Source organism: Perca flavescens, chromosome 13, assembly GCF_004354835.1.
Source record: "Perca flavescens isolate YP-PL-M2 chromosome 13, PFLA_1.0, whole genome shotgun sequence".
In the NCBI taxonomy this organism is placed as follows: Eukaryota; Metazoa; Chordata; class Actinopteri; order Perciformes; family Percidae; genus Perca; species Perca flavescens.
Genome location: NC_041343.1, coordinates 27,933,337 through 27,956,086, shown reverse-complemented (window position 1 = coordinate 27,956,086; position 22,750 = coordinate 27,933,337). Strand labels below are relative to the sequence as shown.

The window sequence follows — 22,750 nt, the reverse complement described above, 5'->3', positions numbered from 1 at the left end:
TAAATATACCAGTATCAACTAGGGTTGGGCGATACCACAACATTTGGTTTTGGTACTGTATCGTGTAAGAGAGAGAAATGTCATGATTTATGAGGTAAATGCATTATTAAGCTACTGCTGAATATATTTTAATTATCGGTTATTGTGAATACTCAAAACAAGAATTTGTCAACTCTGAGTTATTCATTTCGGTATTGACGGGGCTCTAATTATCCGTGTTAGATATCTCCGGTGACGCTGCCTGCATATCCAATGACCCAACACCAAACTCTTGATATGTTGTTATTGAAAGTGAATATCTGAGACAAACGGTCAGAAAAAAAAAGGGCTCCAATTAAAAACAGAAACTGTGTCGATTTAATATAAACAATTCACTGGGGAGGAACCGTTTCTGTTTTGGTTTGTCTGCTGGCATGTGCAGGTTGGGACTGACAGAAGGCACGTTGACATGTTACTGCAGAAATCAAAAGTGATGACCTATTTTGAAAAGCGGGGGGGAGGAGGACATTGCTCTCATAGTTAAACGGAACACGTTGGACATATTTTCCAGTTTTATATGTGAGCGTGGAAAGGAGACGCTCGGTGCTGTCTGGTTTCTGGCAGTGACAGCTGCTCGTTGTCGGCCCACTGGAGAGAAATCTAAAAACCTGAGTGAAATCCACAATTCGGGGACTATTTAAAGTTTACTCCGTTTCAATTTTAGGTGTTGATTTGGAGATTTTCTGTCGATCAACCAATCTCTTAATAATTTCAGCTTTAACATTTTATTTGCCTCATTTGTATTGTAGCAGGTACGGTAACAACGATCGAGAAAATCCAATCATTGTAAATGTTCTGTAATAATGTGTCATTAGTAGGGTTGGGTATCGTTTTGATTTTTTTACAATTCCGATGCCGAACCGGTACTTTAAAAGCTGAAAAATCAAATCAAAGATGCGTCCGTTTTGGTGAGCCCCAGAGGGAAAATATGGCATTTTAGAAGTAGCCTACATTTACGGTAACTACCTAACGGTAGACTACAGAGAAAGTGTGATATTTTTAAATCCGTTTCGGAGCGACAGAGGGAAAATATTTCAGTCAACACATTAAAGGTGCCCTGCCACACATTTCATTACTTTGTGGTAATGTCTGAAGTTCTACCATGGACTCTAACATTTTTTTTTTTTTTTTTGTGGAAAAAATGCCTTGGTTACCTTGTTTCAAGCCATTCTAGCGTGGTATAGAAAGCCTACAGGAAGACTCAGCTCGATTTGTGCCAGTTCTCATTAATATTCAACGAGTTAAGCTGTTTGAATCTGATTAGCTAACAGCTAGCCAATCAGAGCCTGGCTATCAGCATCCTTTACCCAGCCCAACTGGGCGAGCTCATGAATAGTAATGAGCTCAGGCAACATGACGTCAGACTGACCAGCTTTTGTGATTGGCCTGATTTCTCCACTTATTTCTTTTTGGTGGCTAGAGCTGACGGAGGAGGTAGCAGTTCATCTTCACATTCACAACATAACACAAACACATATAGACCTAACATATTTAAAAAAAATACAAGTAAAAATGGTTTTGTGTGGCAGGGCACCTGCACCAGGAACTGAAATGAGGAACTGAAATTTGCGTTCTAATCTGGTCCGATTTCTACCGGTTGCGTAGGTTTCGGTACCCAACCCTAGTCATTAGCAGCCGTCCACAACACTGCCAACATTCTATCATATATATCATGTGTCCTTTAGCATCTGTTGGTTCCTTACATTCAACCCTGGCGTGTTACTGAGTCCACGGGACCACCGTCTGCTTTTTTGCTTTAGAGCTCAACGTAAATCCCTTCAATCTGACGATTCCTCGGCTGTTTTGGGAGCAAATGCGATGCTGAGCCAAATCACACTACCATGTGAGAGGAAATCTAAACAGCACATGTTAAAGTCCTTTTTCGCTTATTAGTAAGAAACTAGAAGAGTATACAGAAGCGTTAGAGTGGATACACCAGCGTTCGGTGTCAGACCACCTGGGGACGGTGGCAGGCAATCGTGGAATTAAAACGACAAAAATAAACTTCTGAAAATCCAGCCATTGTTAGTACTACACACAGCACAACAAGTTATGAGAGTACTTCAACATTAAAACTTGTTATTTCGTTATAGAAACATAATTGAACCCGGGGAGCGGAGAGGAAATGTGGACTCATATGTTCAACTTGTCAAATACCGTTGGAAAAAAACATACAACCAAAACAAACCGAGTGAGCCACAGCGACGCCACTCAACGTTCACATTCATCAGCACGAGCAAACACGCCACGGAGTTGGTCACTAATGTTTCCCGGACCGAAGTGACTCGCGTCGCTACACGTTTTCGTACGCCACAAATTTGCAGAGAAGCCCGTAGAAAGCACCAAACTGAACAACTGCCGGCGGCGGGACACGGAAAACAACGACCCACGGCCGGGTCCCGCTGCTGATGGCTGTAGCCTCAACACTTAGCTTAATGAGAGAAGGGACTCAGGCTGGGGGGGGGGGGACGAGTGCACCTCGGCGTAGTACAACAGGGTCAAAGCTTGGCTACAGAGAGCTCACATTGAAGGCTTCCGTCCTCCGCGTATGCTGCGTTCAGATCATATCGGACCTGTACTGCCTCAACCGAGCTGCTCCTTTAAACCGACCTGGCCGTGCCGACGGATGCTTCCGTTGTAGGGAGGCCCACACAAAAAAAAAAACTCAATCTTCCAAGTGGCGATTACGAGTAAACAGGAGGATTTGGAGGCTTCAATGTCAAACACTTTGCATTGGTATAACAGTAGTCCGAGAGAATCCAAATAATATATTTGCACACTAAAACTCCACGGTAATAGCTGTTGCAGTTAGTTCATCGTTTGTTACTAAATGACTTTGGATGGGAGCGTTTCAAACTAGCTAACGCTCGTCTGCATCTTGTGATATGACGTGAACGCAGCATTACTCCTCAGAGTAAAGCCTTTTTGGCAGGTCCTTGTGCCCCTGCAGGAAAGGTGCTTGTTATAAATGCTATCCATGATAATGGCACAGGTTGGAGACAGAGACGAGACAGAGAAGGGAGGACGGGGGGGGGGACGGGTGGCTGGAGCAACTATGTGGCGATGTGTGCCGTGGAGGGGATGGAGACAAACTCTCGCAGGATGTTCTTGGCCGTCTCCAGATTGTTCTGGGCGATCATCAGGGCTTTCTGGATGTCCTGGATGGAGTAGCCCTGGGACATCAGGCATTCAATCTCCCCGTTCAGGGCTTGGCTTCCAGGAACTGCAGGCGGAGGAGGCGGAGGAGGCGGAGAGGAGGAGGAGGAGGAGGAGGTGGAGGAGGAAGGACCGGGGAGGTCCGGCAATGCTGCAGAAAATTCCCGGTTCGCAGGCCGAGGCCGCCGGTCCGAGTTGGCTCGCCGTGGGAGAGGTTTGGGGGGGCGTTCAGGGTCGACACCTGCTGCAAACATACCTGGAAACACGCGGGTAAGTAGACACCAATCACAAAGAGCGGGAAAACGTCGTGCTGGATTCAAGATTACAGAACGTTTTGATTTGTATCGGCTTTGGCTTCCAGAGCAGTGAACACAGAGGTAAGGCGCCCTAGTAGATTGTGGATCTATGATTTATGGAAACGCTTAAAACACTATGATGAGTGACAGTATGTAATAAGAATGAGTACGTTTACATGCACAATAATATTCCACTATTATTCCGAATATGACGATATTCAGAATTAGATACAGGTCATGTAAGCAGCATATTTCGTTGGGATATTCCGGATAAGGCCTTATTCGGAGTGTAGCATTTTCCGATTAAGACATGTTGAATATGCTGATATTTTTCGGGTATTAAGAGCTTTCTTTGGACCACGTATACAGCAAATTCTGAATATGCGTCTCAATTGGGGGTTTTACCGCAGTTTGTGACAAACAGCATCTTGCCTGCTGGCAGTCGGATCTGTTCGTCATAAACAAACCAACCAGCCAACAGTTTGCTAGGCTGGGGTAGAGCTGCATGGCCAAAAGAAGGGCCCACACTGCTTTTCGGAAAGAGAAACACACCTACTTCTAAACATTATTAAAAGACTTGGATATCAACAGGTTTCGGGATACGCTTAAATATCACAACCCTGACCTTTTCTAGAAGGTGGTTTAATTTTAACGGCTGCATGTACACAGGAATATTAATTTTCATTAGCCAGGTAAACAGCTTAGTACGATTATTGTCTTTTTTGGAATAAGGGCAAAAAAACGGAATGTTATGTGCATGTAAACATAGTCAATGATGGCTGGCTACTAGCATTATCCAAAGACTGGACAACCTCTTAAAAAAAATAAGATTAAACGTTTGGGTTTTTGCCTATGCAGCCAGACACTTGCATTGGAGGCATTCTACCATAAAGCAGCAAAGATAATAACTTAATACATACTGGCGTTTACTTCACTGTCAATGCTGAGAGTGCTGAAGGCCACCGAGGGGCCGCTGATATCTGACAGGGTTCTTCTGGTGGGGGCGGGATGGACGACCGGTCTGGGACAGTCGTACTCATAAATATCCTCCTCCTTGGTCTCCTCCTTCATGTCCAGGGGAACCACAGCAGCCGAATGTTGAAGGTGGTCTGAAAAAAAACCCACTTGTAGTCAACACACAACATGCAGTTCACATAAAGAAAATAAAAACAGAACCACCTGTATAATGTATGGCATTGTAATTTAACAGCTGTGAAATAAACAGTACCTAACAGACTAATGTTCACTTTATGTTCGGACTACATCTGTATTTATTTAGTCATTCAAAAGAGTTCCTCTGATTTCCCCAGGAGCCATTGGACCAAATTCATCACTATGTGTGACCAGGAGGACACGACTTACATTGTAACTATTGTCCGAAATATTAAAGAGTGCCTCTTCAAAAAACGTTAGTAAATTAATATTAGCAGCACCAGGGTACGCAAGAATAGGTTGAAGAGTAAAACGGTAAAATGTTCCCCTTTATTTCCCCTTAGGACAGAAATAAGAAGTGTGAACGTTACCCAGGTCAGAGGCCTGTGCCGTCTCGGAGGAGCCAGCCTGGGCCTGGATAATACACATGGACTCGTAGACTTGGGGGTCCTCGGAGTCAATGTCATCCGCCTCACTGCTGGGAAACGGAGAAATCATTTGGAGTGCTATTAATGGTCATTCTTTATGTCCAGTCCTTACACAAAATCTAGTCCTCTCTAGGGCTGTGACGGTATATTGTTTTTCGTACCGCGGCGGAGAGCACAGAGGGTGACTCGGCAGTCCGCTTACTTGTTGCTCTAATCTCTAATACAACCAACACAAGCCGCTCTGTTTAGGCTACAAAATGTGCATGCAGGCTGAATTTCAACCGTGCGGTTTGGCGGGATTAAGCTATAAGCAGATCTAAACTCTGCTAGCTGCTAGGCTAATGTGCAATGGTAAACACTGCAGCATTAACATTAATATGTCCACGTCCGCCTCAGCTCAATGGACTGTCCATCCTCGTGTGCAAAGCTGAAGTGACGAGCAACTTTTTTTTTTTCTCTCCATAAACTTCTGACCATAGGATAGAAGCCAGTCGATGAGGATAACTACACCATGATTATTGCTTTCGTTATATTTCATATCACACGATATCTTTACTCCTGTAACTTCCGCTAGCAAAATAAAATAAAAAAAATGCCGGTAATGCGGTTATCGTCACAGCCCTAGTCCTCTCTCAAGAAACGTACCTGGAACTAAGATTAGGAGCAATATAACCAGAATAAAGCAAAAAGTCAATCAAACAACACATTTTTAATTGAAAAATGATTATCACAGGTCTGACCAATATATGCAAAAGGACATTATTAGGGATATTTCAGTGGATCTAAAACACATTCTGATGACAAGCCTTTTTTAATCTGCATCTTTCCAACTCAAAAACATCACTAATGGTACTAAGATATTAATGAAGCCAATGGTACTGAATTTCAAGCTGCATCAATTTTCCATGCGCTGCTTCTCTCACCATTTTTAGGCTCACACACCATAAAATACAGCTCTCTAGTTTTTTTTTTTCATTTCAGAAGCTTTTCTATACATTCTTCCTGTAGTCCTGACTCATTTCATCAAAGCAACAAGTTGAGAAACATCGCTGCCTTCTTGTCAAACTTTGCATTTGCGTCATCTCCTTTAAATGATTTACTCAAGGAGGTGAAACACAAATAACAATGTATGGTGGCTTTAGGAATGGGACCTCCATGGACAAACAAAACTGAGGCTCCAGAGCCCCCTGGTGGACAAAACTAAATCACTGCTGCAGATACAGTACATCATGGCAGCAATTAGGCCAGCATTACTGCATGTACAAAATCCAATTATGAATTACCACATTTAATTACCTTAAAATGTGTAATATAGTCTATCTCTAGTGAGTCATCAGTATCAGATTCCTTAGATTCAAAGATATTCATTCTTTAAATTAACCCGATTTAGGACAATTCCATTCAACGTTTTTCTGAACTGCCTCCTGACTGTTTCCAAGAGTCTAGCTCCACATTTTACATTTCGTTGACACATCTCAATGGAGTATTTACTTTGTTTCTTCCCCTCTACAATTCACATACGTTTCCTCTAGCTAATATCTTTGAAGAGACACAAGGTTGCGTTCATGCCTGCCCGAAAGAATGAGTGCACCTGCTGGGAACTCCCAGGTTACCTCTTGTAGCCCTGTTTCGGAACCTTTCAGGACCTTGTGAGTTTTCAGTTCTTTCCTTTCCACTTTATTTTACGTACAAGGACATTATGGATAGGCAACATTAAGCGGCTACAGTGAGACCAACTACATCATTTCTTATGTGCTGTTTGGCAAGCAATGACAGGAGATTTAACACATTAAAGTATATGTACAGGTATTGGAGAGAAATACTGAATGTGTGAAAAAAGGTTGGGAGCTGTGCAAACTCTTGCTAGGTTAAACCAAAACTGTCCTATTTTACTTTAATTGTTAGGTTCCTGCAGTGGAGAAGGCCTAAAAGTTACACATACAGTCCTATGGCAATTCTCAACATTTTGGCCCAAGGGCCGATTTCTACACTGAAACACTTGATAAATATTTTTTTTTTTTTTTTTTATTTCAGGACAATGAATGGCCCCCGGGGAGCCTGTTCATCACTCCGGGTTACCTGATGTCATTGTGGTGGTTTGCCTGGGCCGGAGGCGGGGGCACCAAGGAGCCTGTTACGACCCAGGGGGCACCGGAGGCTGGGAGAGACGTGGGACTCATGTAATCATTCTCCTCGCAGTCAGATGGCGGCTTCTCCCCGCTCGACGCCGCTGATGCTTGCAGAGATCTGATCATATATAGACAACACAAAGTATGATGGGATTATCTCGACTTTTTTTCCATTTGTAAGTAAATCAAGTTTATTTTTATAGCACATTTAAACAGCTCGCACTGACCAAAGTGCTGTACATAGCGCATTAGCCACAGAATAATAAAATACAATAAATACACTTACAGATCAGTGATTTAAGCTAAGACGACATCAAGAGACATTCTTAATGACAGAAATAACAGGGTAAGACAATTAAAACACAGGGAAGGCCAACGTAAAGAGGTGAGTTGTGAGCCTGGTTTTGAATACTGTAATTGAAGGGGCATTTCTGATGTCAGGTGGCAGTCGGTTCCACAGCTGAGGTAACCTGAGTCCGCCAGATGGATTGCTTCGCATTTGCTCGGCATATCCATCTGGGAACTTTCCGTTGGAGAACTTTTGGGAAGGGGCGGAAATACTGGTTAGCTGATTGGATGAACCATCTGTCTATCACCTATATTGGTGATAGACGGGCCAAATCAACCAATCAGATCCACGAAGCGTATGAAAATACAACCACAAGCCCGCCCCTGCTGCTGCAGGCAAAGCATAGCTCGTTAGCTCAGCATGCTAGCAACATGTCGGTAAAGGAGATTTGCCGGTTGTGTAACGAGAATTTAGGAATAAAAGACACCATTTCAGGTTCCCGGACCGCTGTCTGAAAATACTGGTTAGCTGATTGGATAAACCATCTGTCTATCACCACCTAACCCACCTCAAACCAACGCTGATTGGCCCGGTCGTTTGGCTAACGGCTCCAAATTTTCTTTATCTCAAGATGCCAGACTGATCTGCGAGTGGAGAACTGGAGCTCGCGCGATCAAGACGGTCTCACGAGGCTACAGCTGAGGGCCAGCAACAGAAAAGGCTCTGTCACCTTTGTAGTTTATAAGTTTTATAAGTTCTCTCATTTTTAAAAGATTTGAGGTCACAAAAACATGCACAAAACTTAGGCGTTGAGGTTCAGTCTTGACCTTAGGAATATCTATACTGTGATTAAAAACTCACTCACTCCCAAAGCTTTCAGCGGTTTCCCCCAGCCTTCTTCAGATGAAAGCTATTTGGGAATAGCTAAGTTAGGGAGCCTTGAGTTCAGAGTTTTTATTATCACAGTATATGCATCCATTAGTGAACACAGACCGTAGAAATTGACCACACCAACTGAAACATGCACTGGTATTTTTTATGTGGTCATACTGCATTCCATATTGATTCTGTACTTGCTGTACTCCGCACCTGAGCAGGTAATAACTTTTGCAAAACCGTATATATTTTTTATGTTAAGAAGACGTGCCATTTTTGTGTATGTGCATAGTTGTCTACTGTATTCCAGCAACGTGTAAAGGTACTTAAAATCCAAACAGGATAAATGTCAGTGTAATATGCTGCATACCAAGCCCTATATTTTAGAAGATCTGACTCACTTCCTCACATATTTTTCCTACGCCATGCCGCTGGGTATGACTTGACACGAGGACTTAATATGACAAATTTTAAATATAATTTTGCTCTATGGCAGCATTACTTGAATTCAACCTTTTCCAGACATTTGTTCTTCCTTCCTGATGAGACCAGAACTACCTATCTTATTGCACCTCACAACAGCAGAGCTCCGTACCTTGCAGTCAGGCAGTAGATAGCATTAGTAGCTGCTTGGGGTTTGCTTCCCTCGGCATTTGTTCCATTGCTCTGAGGGCTGGAGGACAAGGCCGACAGGGCCTTGGTTGCCGGACGTGGGACCATGTAGTTGGAAGCCCAGGCGGGCTGGTCTGGGGTGGAGGGCAGGGGTCTCCTCTGGAATCTGGAGTCCTGGCCGACCAGGGAGGGGCGCTCCGGAGGTGGAGGAGGGGGCAGCTCTCTCAGGGCTGGAGGCGGAGGTAGTGGCTTGTCTCTGTGAGTGGCTGCAATCTGCCGTGGAGATAGGAGTGGGTGGTGTTATTAACACTTAGACAAACATCCTTTAACTTCTCTCCTGATAGGGAGCTTGTGTTGACTGGGTTAGTGCAGCTGGCAGTAGATTAGAGGTTTGGTAAGTAGGCTTGACCATCTAAAGGCTGATTTATGGTTCTGCGGACGCTGGCCTGAAGTTTATACTTGTGCGTTGGTGTGTGCGTCGATCTCTTTAAGAGAATAGCAGGGCCAGCATGCGTGTGTGGAGTGTCCATGGAGTGTGTGGTAGAGCGAGTGAGAGAGTGACGGGGATTAGCTTCGGAGTGAGTGAGCGACTCTAGAGTCATAGTGAGAGAAACAAAGTGTCTCCCCTCTAATTTCTGACCACGGTCGGAAAATCTGTAGCAGGAAAAGTTAACTCTCTCCTTGATTTCATGTTGTTTATGGAGAAGGAGAACCTGGAAATGGCGGGGGGAGAGGGGGGGCAGTGTAAGGTCAGTATCTCCAGGTACCTACGGTGTTGATTTAACGCAGAAGCATAAATCAGCCTTAACTCTCTGTTAAAACTCTCTTCCTCTCACACACACTTACCTTGGCTGTGGCTCCCTGAGCCTGAGCGCTGTGGGAGCTGGAGGGTCTCTGCTGCAGGAGGTCCAGTCGCGGGGGCACCGGAGGCAGCTGAGACATTGGAGATGGTGGGCGCTCTACCTACACACACACACACACACACACACATATTCACATTTAAAGATGTTGTATGGCACAAAGCAATGAGAGTTCAATTCCACTACTACAATCTAAACTAATACAATAAAGACAGCTCAACAGCAGTCGAAAGGAGCCAGTTGAGGTGGTTCGGGCATCTGGTAAGGATGCCCCCTGGGCGCCTCCCTAGGGAGGTGTTCCAGCTGGGAGGAGGCCTCGGGGAAGACCCAGGACTAGGTGGAGTGATTATATCTCCAACCTGGCCTGGGAACGCCTCGGGATCCCCCAGTCGGAGCTGGTTAATGTTGCTCGGGAAAGGGAAGTTTGGGGTCCCCTGCTGAAGCTGCTCCCCCCGCGACCCGACACCGGATAAGCGGACGAACATGGACGGATGGACAACAGCAGCCAATTTCAGTCAGCATGGACTAAGATGATCCCACATGGATTCTGGAGAATAAATCTGAGCGTCTGTCGAGTTGATGTTTGTGTGTCCTGACATATAAACCTTTTGTATGTGATCCTCTTACCTTAGTGCAGGCCAGCCTGCTCATGAGAAGGTGGTCCTCCAGGCGATCGTCGTCTTCCTCGTCATTGGCGGCAGCTTCTGCTCTGCTGGACCCCTGGAAACCGGCAAAGGAAGCCCCGCTGGCCTTCGGGTGGAAGGGGTCCACCACGATGGGCTCCGTGCCTTTAATTTCACAGCGGCAAAAGGGGCAGCCTTGACCCTCCGACTCCTAATACATAGACACAGAAAGCAACGGTTACATTTGAGGGAGCAGAGCGAGGCCTTTGTCAGATATGAGGCGCTTTACTTTTGCTCCAACACTAATTACAGCTGCAAGTGTTTTCATGTTATACCTAAATTGACATTTGTTTTAAAGGCAAATTCTTGATCCAAAAGTCAAAAAAATGGTGAAGAAGTGAAGGGCATATTGACCACAAACAACTGCAGAATGGGCTGGATCTCACCAACAGCAGCTTAACATTGAAAAGCGTTGATCTTAAGAAAAGAAAAGTAAAACTGTTTTTAATTTTTGGATTAGTAAGTGAGAATACCATTTCTGTTATGACACTCTGAGCAACAGAGTGGTGAGTTTAACCTCTGGCGCACTATCTGTCACCAATGCTTTTACTTGTGTTTGCCGTGCATAGTCTGGTACAGCTAACACTGGTCAGGTGACCTGTTTCCTCCAGGGTCACAGGTGTAAGGGGCGTGGCCCTAAGAACAAAGGGAAGATAATTGTTTGGGGTGGGGGGGGAAAGGAAAATGCTTTTGGAGGTAGACGGAGGAGTTATGTAGCCTTCAGTCGAGAAGGGAAACACTATTTAGCTCCTTTTGAAATGTGTACCTCGTCTATGTGAAGTGAACAAGGAATTCAGTCTGATTTGAGGACAATAACTATTGAGCAGAGGACTGGAACTCAAGCCAAATCCAGATTACCAATTCTACATCCGGTGAGTTTGATTCTTTGGGTTTATTTTTTGCAATGCACTACTGGCTGTTGCTGATTTTTTTTTTTTTTAAAACATATATTCCATTTGTTTGTTAGCGAGGGGTTCTTTCAGGAGGACTTCTTTGAGTTGAACAAACCTTGTGGACATTGAAGTGGACAGTACAGTTGTTCGCTCAATAAACTGTGTTGAGCATACATTTAAGTTTCCATTTAGTACATTCCTTTGTTGTTGTCGGTGAATTTCCTCATTTGAACAGATCTTAATAAATAGATCACAGTAACTCTCAAATTCCAATTGTAACTAAGCTTAAAACTTAAGATGAGAAAATGATGCTGAATTCATCATGTGAGCCAACACATGGTAAATTATTCCATCAGTGCAGCAACACTGGTGTCATACTATTATTTATTATGACAAATTATTTAGAATCGCTTGCCCCCTTTTTTGCCATCAATGCTAAGCGATTGTCAATTAAACTCCACACTTGTTGTATATGTTTGAAATGAAAAGCCTAAAAGGGTAGGGTGGAATTATGCCCTTAAAGCAGCTGGAAGGCTTATATTGTGAAGGTTTCATTGACGCTAGCTTAACAGTGATCGCAAACATTTGCAATGAGGAAGCAATTGGAAACAATTACGGAAGTTTCTGTTAGATAAGAGAGCCTGTACTGATTGAGTTACTGCGGTGGAAATGCAGGTTATTCAAATTAACATGGAGGAAGTTTGCTTTAACAATAAACAGCGCTGTGACCGGGTTGGTTCAGTGGGTAGAGCAGGCGCACATATACAGAGGTTTATGCCTCGACGCAGAGGTCCAGGGTTCGAATCCGACCTGTGACGATTTCCTGCATGTCTCCGCGCCATTTTCAACAAGAGATCAGATCAGGTAAAAAAGGGAAGCTTTCTGCTAAAATGAGTAAATAAAGGCAAAGGGTGGAGATCTTATGGTAATAGATGATTTTAAATGATGTTGAAGTATATATTATATGAAGTTTAAATGCATGTTTACAGCAGTAAGAAAGAAAGATGGACTTTCCTTCTGACGGTCAGGATTTACAGAGCTGCCAGAAAACAAAGCAATAAAACGTTACAGTGTGCATGCAGCCTCACCTGCCAGGCAGTCAGACAGGAGGTGCACATCAGGTGTCTGCAGGGCTCGATCTTCACATCCTTGTCGTTCTCTGCACATATCTTACAGAGCTGGAAAGTGGAGCCCATCTCACAGTACAGCTCATACTGCTCCTGCAGGGAGGAAGAGGAGACACCGGTTGTTTATATTGAAGATCACAGTTGTTAACGTACGAGTCAAGTCATTCTCAACCTAGAGGGTTTTATTTATTCATTGTCATTGGTCTACAGTGTATATTGTAGCGTAACATGGGGGCACTGATTGTGCACTGCAGTGGGACTACTGTAGTTGTGTAAAAACAGCATTTCTGAGGCACGAGCATAAGGTTGACAGGTTTGCAGATGAGAAACAAACGAGGCCAAACCTGAGTAACTTTGATGTGGTCCTGTGGAGAAGGTTCACACAGCCCTGTTAGGTCTGGGTTCTGTGTACGACCATCTGGGAACAGATAGCTAGAGAACCACCGCATATGTAAAAAGAAACACACACACGCAGACACACACACGTTAGTATCACAATGTGTGTCTAAACTCTGTTTTATAGTGATTTTTACATTCATTTAAGTTCATATTTTATTTCATGTATGGGATGTATTTATTGTATGTATTTTAATAGTTACAAATTTTTATATTAATACTCTGTAATTTCTGTTTTAATTTTAAAAGCCTAACCAGGGACAGGGTTTGCAAATTAGTCATGACTATAAACCTGTATGCATGGCATCTACTTTGTATTCTTTATAAAGCAATGTTATATGCATTTGTCCCTGCCAAATAAACATTAAATTAATTAAAGTACAGTAGGAAGTTTCTTTACTTAGCCGTAAAGCCAAAACAATGACTGAAAATATGCTGAAACGCTCCGCACAGCTGAGAGAAACTGCAGAGCTGGTAAGAATTCTCTGTGGGTTCGTCACTACAAAGACCCCTTTCACATTACATATTTTGTTTCTATTAATTTCAAATATTGATTGGAATCCCCGCCTCAGCTGAATGGTGCCACGTATTTAAACTGCAGTTCCTCTCACGTCCACTAGATGTTGGCTTTAAACATTAAAGTATCTTATTTCTGTGTGGCACTACTGCATATTTAGCAACTTATTTGTCAAGTGATGAGTGTTTGCAACATAGTGAAGATATGGATCAAAAGTAAAGAAGGGGACTGTGCTGCAGGAGGTGTTCGAGACGTTTCTATGGACATTTTTATCGTCATTTCCAAGTGGACTACATCTGCTGCCCTCCACCAAGGAGCAAGCTACAAGCTTTTACTGCTGCCTTTCAGGGCAGGACAGTGGAGGAATTTTTTATTTTTAAAGATGTATTTTCAGTGAAGCAAAAAAAAAAAAAAAAAAAAATATATATATATATATATATATATATATATATATATATATATATATATATATATAGTGATAAATGTGACTACAGGATACACCACGGCTTTATCTTAAGAATCCCCTGTTCTGATATTTGGTATAGTCTACTGTTTTATATCTATGTTTAAAACCCTTGTGTTGTACAACACAAGGGCTCTAGAGTGAAGACTAAAAAGCTCTCAGAGAGAGTGTCTTAACGGCTTTGTTTGCAACCTGTAATTTCAGCAGTGACTTTTTTTTTTGTCATCTATTTTGATCCTTGTCTCTTGCCAGTAACTCAAGTAAAAAAATAAATAAATAAAAAACTGTTCTCACAGCAGTTTTAGAGGGGGGAAAGTAAAAAAACAGTTGCACTTATCCGGAGGCTGTAACCCTTGTGTTGTCCTTTGGGTCACCGGGATATCCCGTTTCGTTATTTGGGTTGCATCTACCAATGCAAATACATGTTTTGTACCCTAAAATGTATACATTGATGCATTGACACGGTCTTGTAATGTGGACTCACAATCCCTCTCTGTATCCATCAATGAGCGCTTGGAAGAGTGGTTTGTTATGGGGGATGGTCTGCAGGATGTTCCCGTCGGCTGTCACGTAGCCGATTGCCCACTGGCCCAGCCGAGTGCAGCTCAGCCTGAAGATGTAGCTGAGAGAGAAGACAATAATCTCAACCAATAGCGCATACTGGAAGTTTTTTTTTTAAATTGTAGCCGTATGTTTAATGCGGTTGGGAATCCCATCCCTCTTAAACTCATCCAAAACTTTAAAAACTCATCCAAAACTTTAAAAACCACGAGGAAGTGTGATTCATGTCATTCCAAGGGCTCGTGTGTGTCTCTCACCTGCCAGGTTTGTGGATGAACCGGTGCAGTCGAGCCTTGACCTCGTCGTAGGTTAGGAAGGCCATGTAACCGGGGTGTGTGACTGCCAGACTGTTCCAGTTCCTTAAAAGAGACGACCACGGCTACACAACACACAAATAAAAATCCTAATTAGAGCTCAACGGTTGTTGTTGTTGTTGTTGTTGTCAACTAGGGATGCTAATTTAGAATTTTTTATCTGATAGCCAACGCTCATTAACCGATCATCAACTGTTAATGGACAAGAAGCCAACTGAGTCACCCACACCCGACCCACAAACGCGCCGAGGTTGGTCAGTTAACTGTTAATTAACACCCCTAATCCAGACAGGGATTTGATGAAACGTTTACAGTAACTACCAGCAAAGGCAGGACATTTTTTTTTTTTAACTCCACACGGCATATTTTGCGATTCTTTAAACTCAAAAATGATAATGTATTATTGAGGACCGTTATTTCCTTTAACAAAAAACGTGATTCAGAATTCGGACTTCACTGAATTACGACATGGATCTGTAGAGGTCCTTACCTGGAAGAGCCTGGTGAAGATGTCAAACTCAAAGACCGAGATGTAGTCATTGCAGGTGAGGTCGATGGTGGATTTGAGAGCCATGGCCTCCAAGCCCGAGCTGATGGGGTGGAACTCGTGGAGAGCCTGACGAAATGTCCTCCATGGCACTATGGTCCTACAGTACATGGGAGGGAGAGGGGGAGGGGGCAGAAGTTTTTTATATATCGTAAATTGTGCTCGCAATTTTAAAACCTAAAGCTCAGACCTCCCTAAACAAAATCAGTGTGAATGAAAGGCTATACAATAAGGTCGTATGTAACTCTCAAACATGGAATTGAATGTAAAAACTTGCCAAACAAGTTCAAATCATGAAACTACAGATTACGTTTGGTGGGCAAGCAAACAACATAGCTGCAGAACAAAGTTTACAAGCACAAAACAAAAGATACTTATCCCTTGTGTTGACTTCGGGTCAAATTTACCCGTTTTTCAATTTTTGTTTATATCAGAAAATATGGGACGTAGAAATAAGCGCTTAAAATGTGTAGAAGAAATATTTAACAATTTAAAACATTGGAAAAAGCAACAAAAAAAAGCTGTGAAAAAAAAGGCTCCAAAAACGTTTTTTTTTTCTTTAAGGTTGACGGGAAGACAACACAAGGGTTAAAATATGTGATACTGTTTTTTTTTTTTTAAACTAAAAACAAGCTAAAGTAACCTATAGTGAAAACTCACTTGTCCCCAAATGACCTCCTCCAAAATTCGGCAGCATCAGCTTTGGTGATCCTGAAGTTGTCTCCCTGAAATAAGCCATTGGGGAAGATGGCTTTTAGCTCTGCTAACATGTGACTGAAGATCAGAGACAGTTTGGTAAGGTTCCGCCTGGGTGACAGAAGAGAGGAAGAAAGAAATACAAGTTAGATATATTATTAGACTAAGTTTTAATTTTGTCCAAATTCATATCAAGATTGCAGGCATTTAACAAACATGTTTGAATGTGCTTATCGATTACTAAATCAGGCAAATCACACTTGAATCTACATTATATATCTTTATTCTTCTTCCCACTTCCCAGTTTCTCTCAACACTTTTCAGTCACACAGAACTTCCGCATACTTCAGCGCACAAAGAAAGATGTTGTTTAAACTTTGAAATGTTCAGGGTTATTAGGGTATGCATGCTTCAAATATTTTATACGCTGTAAAATATATCACTTCATCCACTTAATCTAATATGGAAGTCAAGAAGTGTAGCGTTTAAACCTAGCCCTTTCTAAAACCTAAATCAAACTTCTTTCCAGTTTAAAAAAAATCTTTGATTCATAAAAATACACCTATGTATTGAACCACTATTTTTCAGCTAAAGGGAGCCCACTCTTTTTTTTTTTTTTTTTTTTTTTTTTATAGTTTGAAAATAAATAACAAGGATGGAGTAGCGTGAGCGATTGCACCAGTTGAGGGAGGACGGAGAGCAGGTACGTTAAGATGTCAATAAGTCAGTTAATGGGACTGTAGTAGTTAAGTCCCAGGGACTGATACATTTGCTAACCTTCACAATAGTTGTTGATGCAGAAAATCTGAGGAAATGCTTGATTCAAATCAGTGTGTGTTGGAGGAAGGAAGAACTTTTGCTTAGTAATGACTTTCTGAGAAACAGAGGAAGTGATTGTGAAAGTTAATCATGCCTTTTATCATACATAGGAGTTGTTTTTACTTCAGTCTACTTCTGCTAAATGTCAATGGTTGGATTTCACAGTGATGAAAAGTGTAGAAATGGAGTGTAGAGAGAGTTCTCCCAATCTTGTGGAAATACAGTAACAGAGAGGGGACTTAACTTTGGATTGGTTTACTTAGAAATTTTATTTTAGCTAGGAAAAAGCTTTTTCCTTTGTAAAAACAGCCGGCTATGTACACAAGCATTAGCTTTTAGCACCTACTCTAAATCAACCAATAATAAGAACAATTCTGTCCTGTAAAGCCACTTAATCCGTAATGAATTGAGATTATACTGCTTTTAACACAGAGGTAGCTTCAGTCACCAGCAGTGCTGCCAACTAGGCAGTTTTATAGCATCATGAACTTCAGGGCTCATTACATAGATACTTGGCCAACTCAAACAATGATAAACCTGATCTTTGTAACATTGATCAGTTACCCAAACACTTTTCCTGCTTCACAACTCTTTCTCCCTGCCTAAATATCCCCACAAGGATGAATGACATTTCATCAGGATATAAACCAACCTGGGCTGGGAGTTCTCCTCGTACATCCTCTCCTTGGCCTCCTTAAAAAGGCTCATGGTCTGCTTAGTCTTGTTGGTCAAGTTCTCCATGACCACGCGAAAATACTCGTTCTCCCCAAGGATCTCCATTTTGCCCTCGTATCGGGACAAAACGGTGCGTAGGTGCTGGTAGGTATCTGGCAGCAGGTCCAGGATGTAGGGGGGACTGTTCTTCAAAGCCACCTTTGGGTTCTGACACAAACGCACCACCTGGATAGAAACAAACCAAGGCCCAAAGACTGGATTTAAAGGATAGCCTCACGATTTTTCAAGTCTGTCTTTACAATAAAAACAGTTGGGTGCCCATGTGTACATTGAAAAAGCTTTTTGCTAGCTGGAATCATTCCTGATTTCCGTACTGGCTATTACGACAGGGTGGACACTAGGGGTGGGGGAAAAAAATCGATACAGCATAGTATCGCGATATTTTTCGTGGCAATACTGTATCGATACACAGACGCCAACTATCAATCTTTTATTATTATATATGTGTTGGTAAGTCTGTCTGCTTGACGATCTGATTTTGCAGCAATAGAATTTGAAGTGAGATGAACAGAGAAATTTATCTTTTTAGATAAAACCGATGTTGACAAAATTTTCCTTTGGGGACATTATTTGAAATTGGGGAATAATCTGAAGTTGGGGAAAAAAAGTAATACATTGCAATATATCGCAGAATATGTTTAAAATCGCAATATTATCGTATAGTGACATAGTAATTGTGATGATATCGTATCGTGAGGCCTCTGGTGATTCCCACCCCTAGTGGACACCTGTATGTCAGTTTATACCTGGATTTAGAATGCAATGGGATCTCAATGAACTACAGGCTCAGCCCCCTCTCCCTCCACAATACAAGAGCTCTTTGGTTCACATTTCTAGCGCAGCCTCCTCCATATATTTTATTTGTATTTTTTTCTCTCTTTTTTTTAGTTTTTCTATCTTTTTTTGTTGTTGTTGTTATAGTGGTCTTGTCTGGTGTCTATATGGGCAGATCTTATGTATGCATGCACTGATGCTTGAGTTGCCCTATGTTTGTTTAGTTGTGTGAGGAATATTTTCATGCTTCTTATTCGTCACTGGTAACAAAAAAAAAAAAGAATAAGATGGGATCTAATTTCCCCGCTCTATATGCAAATAAATACGTACATCATTTCCGCTTGCAAAGAACAAATGCTTTGTTTTTAACTGGAGAGAGGCAGCAGAGAAATCAAAACGATACAGACGGTCTATTCCTTGGCGTGTAACAGGCAAAAACCGAATCGCCCAAGAGGTTGGGACACACTTGTAATATATCTCCTATGGGCTTTTCAAAATATGCAGACGTCATGGACCAAGCCAACAGGGACCTACAGCAGCCAGATAAGCCAAAACATCCCATCAACAACTTAACCAGGAGATTTCATATTTACCATGTTTAGTTCACTTGAATGAAGAGTGTAAAACTGACTTGACGCTCTTATTTGGCTGTTTTTTTAACAAAGATCTTTGGAGGCATTTTACTTTATTCTTGAGCAGTAAAAAGAGGAAGCATGAGTGTTGTTGACACACCAAAAAACAAATAAAAAAGAATTTATACAGTATTGCTATGGAAAATATTGTGATACTACGCTGTCTCGATTTGTTTTTTTTCACCCACCCCTTATACAACTCCACTGCAAGGCAATAAACACAACAGTAATAATGTATTATTACCCAGTCCCAAGTGGAAGCATATGACTGGAGGTTTTAAAAACCTCAAACAGCAAAAGGGATCAGTCAGTGCCATGTGACATGAGGACACATCATACACTAGGTGTAAATGAGGCCGCGCAGCCACCTCTTTGCACAGTACACTGGCACAACAGGCAGGCAAATAGTGCATGGTACTCTCTTATCTGCCTCTCTTCTGCTTCCACTGGCTCAGATTATGGAAAACAACAAAATAAGTTACCATAGTTATGCGGATGACACACAAATTTACATAACCTTATCGCCAGGGAATTATAGCCCAATACAACAACTGAATATGTGCATTGAACAAATTAACGACTGGATGTGCCATAACTTTCTTAAATTAAAAGAAGAAAAAACTGAGGTGGTTGTTTTTGGAGCAAAAGAGGAACAATTAAAGGTCAGCACTCAGCTTCAAACGACAATGTTAAAAACAACAGACAAAGCCAGAAATCTTGGTGTAGTCATGGACTCAGACCTGAATTTTAAAAGTCACATTAAGACAATTACAAAATCAGCCTATTATCACCTTAAAAATATATCAAGGGTTAAAGGACTTATGTCTCAGCAGGATTTGGAAAAACTTGTCCATGCTTTTATCTTCAGTAGACTTGACTACTGTAACGGTGTCTTTACAGGTCTCCCTAAAAAATCAGACAACTGCAGCTGATTCAGAACGCTGCTGCTCGAGTCCTCACTAAAACCAAGAAAGTGGATCACATCACTCCAGTACTGAAGTCTTTACACTGGCTTCCAGTGCCTCAAAGAATTGATTTTAAAATACTTTTGCTGGTTTACAAATCACTAAATGGTTGAGGGCCAAAATACATTTCTGATCTGCTACTACATTATGACCCACCCAGACCTCTCAGGTGGTCTGGGACAGGTCTACTTGTTGTCCCCAGAGTCAGAACTAAACAGGGGGTAGCAGCGTTCAGTTTTTATGCTCCACATATCTGGACCAAACTCCCAGAAAACTGCAGGTCCGCTGCAACTCTGTTCTTTTAAATCCAGGCTGAAGACATATCTTTTTAATGTTGCCTTTGTTTAAATAACCTATTTTTAACTGCTCTTTCTTTAAAATTCTTATACTGCACTGTACATTTTATTCTTGTCTTTTTAATGATCTTAAATTGTTAATTGTTTTAATGCTTTGAAATTGTTTTTAATTGTTTTCTAACTGTTTTTCTAAATGTTTCATGTTTCATGTAAAGCACTTTGAATTGCCTTGTTGCTGAAATGTGCTATACAAATAAAGCTGCCTTGCCTTCTTACTCAAGCCCTCCTGAATTAATCTCTTGTGAACTCTTGTCTCCTCATCCTTCATCTACTTTCTTCTCTTCTGTCTAGCTCAGTTAAGATTGTAGAAAAGAAACAGGAGTGACAGTTAGCAATGAATGTATAAAACTAAGCCTTTTTCCATACAACATACCCTGGAGATCCAGAGTTCTCGCAAGAGCACAATTTGAATTTGCTCAGCGGATTTGGGCTATCTCTCTCACACACACACACACTCACACTCACTCACTCACTCACTCACTCACTCACTCACTCACTCACTCACTCACTCACTCACTCACTCACTCACTCACTCACACACACACACACACACACACACACACACACACACACACACACACACACACACACACACACACACACACACACACACACACACACACACACACACACACACACACACACACCTTTTAATCTAACACCAAACCTGAAGTGCCCTCATACACCCATGGGCCCATGAGGTGTTTCCAGAAAGTCATGGCAAAGACATCACTGTGACCTAATTCCTTATAAATTACCCCAATTGGATAATGCATCAGGGACACTGTTGTATTCCAATTTTGGGGGTTCCATTTTCTCATACAGACAATGTAGATCGCTCCACAACTAAACGCTAAAATAAATGCCACAAGACCTTTTTTATATGGATCTCTGAGACTAATATTTTATAACTAGTCTGGTTTGTGTGTAACTAGTTAATATAAAAGGGCAGGTGTAACGTTAAGAAGAAAACAGTTGTTTGCCTAATATTTGATAGTGTTAAACATAATTGAAACGTGTACATACACTGTACTGTCCACCTATCTCAGATATGTATATGAGCAACCTGTTACATTACATAATTTATTTCAGCACCATTTGCACTGCCCTATTGTATTACTTTTTACAATCCTCAGAGCTGTTTGTTTACATGTGTGTACTATGTTCATGCACATGTACACTTTTTTTTTAAATACCAAATTATATTTGTACATACTATTCAAATGTTTGTTTACACTGTTCAGCGTTGTTGTCCTTGTTTTTAACCGTATGTCTATTTCTGTAAGTGTAACGTTACGTTGAAAGCATCAAAAGCCCAGTAGAAAGCCAAGTCAAACTGCTTGTGTTCACACTTGCTTAACCATAAAAACTGATTCTGATGATAATGATCATGAAAAAGAGGGAAGAGTGAATCATTTTCTGATGTAGAACTGACTCATTTTCAGTTTTATGGTTAGTGTTTTACCCTTAAAAAAAAACACTGTCGATACCTTATCCATGAGTTTCCAGCATTTCTCCACCATTTTCTTATCGACCACTGCAGGTTGGTGAGGCTGGAGAGGCTGCTGGTGGGGCTGAAAGGCGTCCTTCATCAAGCCGATGAGACCGGCGCCCTTCCTCGGATTTCCGGCCATTAATTCGGTCGGCGACCGGGGGTTAGCCCCGGGGTAGAGGATTGACAACCAGGCAATATTCTTGACACGTTTTTCAACAAAACAAACGTTGTTTTGCGCCGTGTCTGTACTTACCACTTGTGATAATTTGTCATGCAGAGGCTGTTCAAGAGCAGAACAAAAAGGCAGTGTGTACATACACTGTACGCGACGCAGCTAACGTTAGCTAACAAGCTACATTTGAAAAGCCTCTTCTCACTTTAATTCCGTCGCCAATACGAGCTTACTACATAGTCGTTATGTTGTTGTGACTACTGTCAGAAAGCTAGCTATCTCTTCTTGGCGACGGCAACTTAAAGTCCCCTGAGAAATCAACCCGGCTTATAATAAACTCGGGGTGTTAATAAGCTCACATAGAGCGATCAACAAACAGGTTGTGCAGCAGTTTCAGCCAGTCGACGACAAGCCAGCAGCTAGAGTAAACAAGGATGTCCGGCCGCAGCCTTCAAAGTAAAGGTATGGTCACTGAACCATAGAGTCTAAATATTGAGCAATGGACGTGAAAAACTCCGATTGAAAATCAAGTTAAAGGTACTTTATGTTCGTTTTACTCCACTATTCAGGGGCCAACATATGCAAATTATACATATAGCCTACTTTGTTTGACTTTAGTTACTGGTTAATCTAATATATTTATTATAGTAGATTTCCTTTATTTGCCAAGTACATTTACACACACAAGGAATGTATCCATTGCATTGCATTTAACCCATCCTAACTAATTAAAGTGGGCAGCCAGTTGTAATGCTAGTACCTACACCA

At 41.8% G+C, this 22,750-nt stretch overlaps 1 protein-coding gene across 3 annotated transcripts; it reads right to left on the bottom strand.

The window, feature by feature from the left end:
* Positions 1 to 1,501: 1,501 nt before the first annotated feature.
* Positions 1,502 to 22,391, bottom strand: LOC114566816 (E3 ubiquitin-protein ligase CBL). 3 transcript variants are annotated; one of them, XM_028595589.1, is made up of 16 exons: positions 21,806 to 22,391; positions 17,506 to 17,753; positions 15,999 to 16,145; positions 15,282 to 15,438; positions 14,735 to 14,856; positions 14,401 to 14,538; positions 12,885 to 12,972; positions 12,502 to 12,633; positions 10,465 to 10,671; positions 9,824 to 9,940; positions 8,961 to 9,250; positions 7,151 to 7,318; positions 5,015 to 5,121; positions 4,412 to 4,600; positions 3,078 to 3,451; positions 1,502 to 2,735 (listed from the first exon to the last, which is right to left on the bottom strand). In XM_028595589.1, the coding sequence occupies exons 1-15, from the start codon at positions 22,124 to 22,126 to the stop codon at positions 3,093 to 3,095; spliced, it is 2,790 nt and encodes a 929-aa protein (XP_028451390.1). In that variant the 5' UTR covers positions 22,127 to 22,391; the 3' UTR covers positions 1,502 to 2,735; positions 3,078 to 3,092. The 3 variants fall into 3 exon arrangements, with proteins under 3 accessions (XP_028451390.1, XP_028451389.1, XP_028451391.1); XM_028595588.1 differs by having other exon boundaries at positions 1,502 to 3,451; XM_028595590.1 differs by having other exon boundaries at positions 1,502 to 3,451; positions 5,015 to 5,118.
* Positions 22,392 to 22,750: the final 359 nt, after the last annotated feature.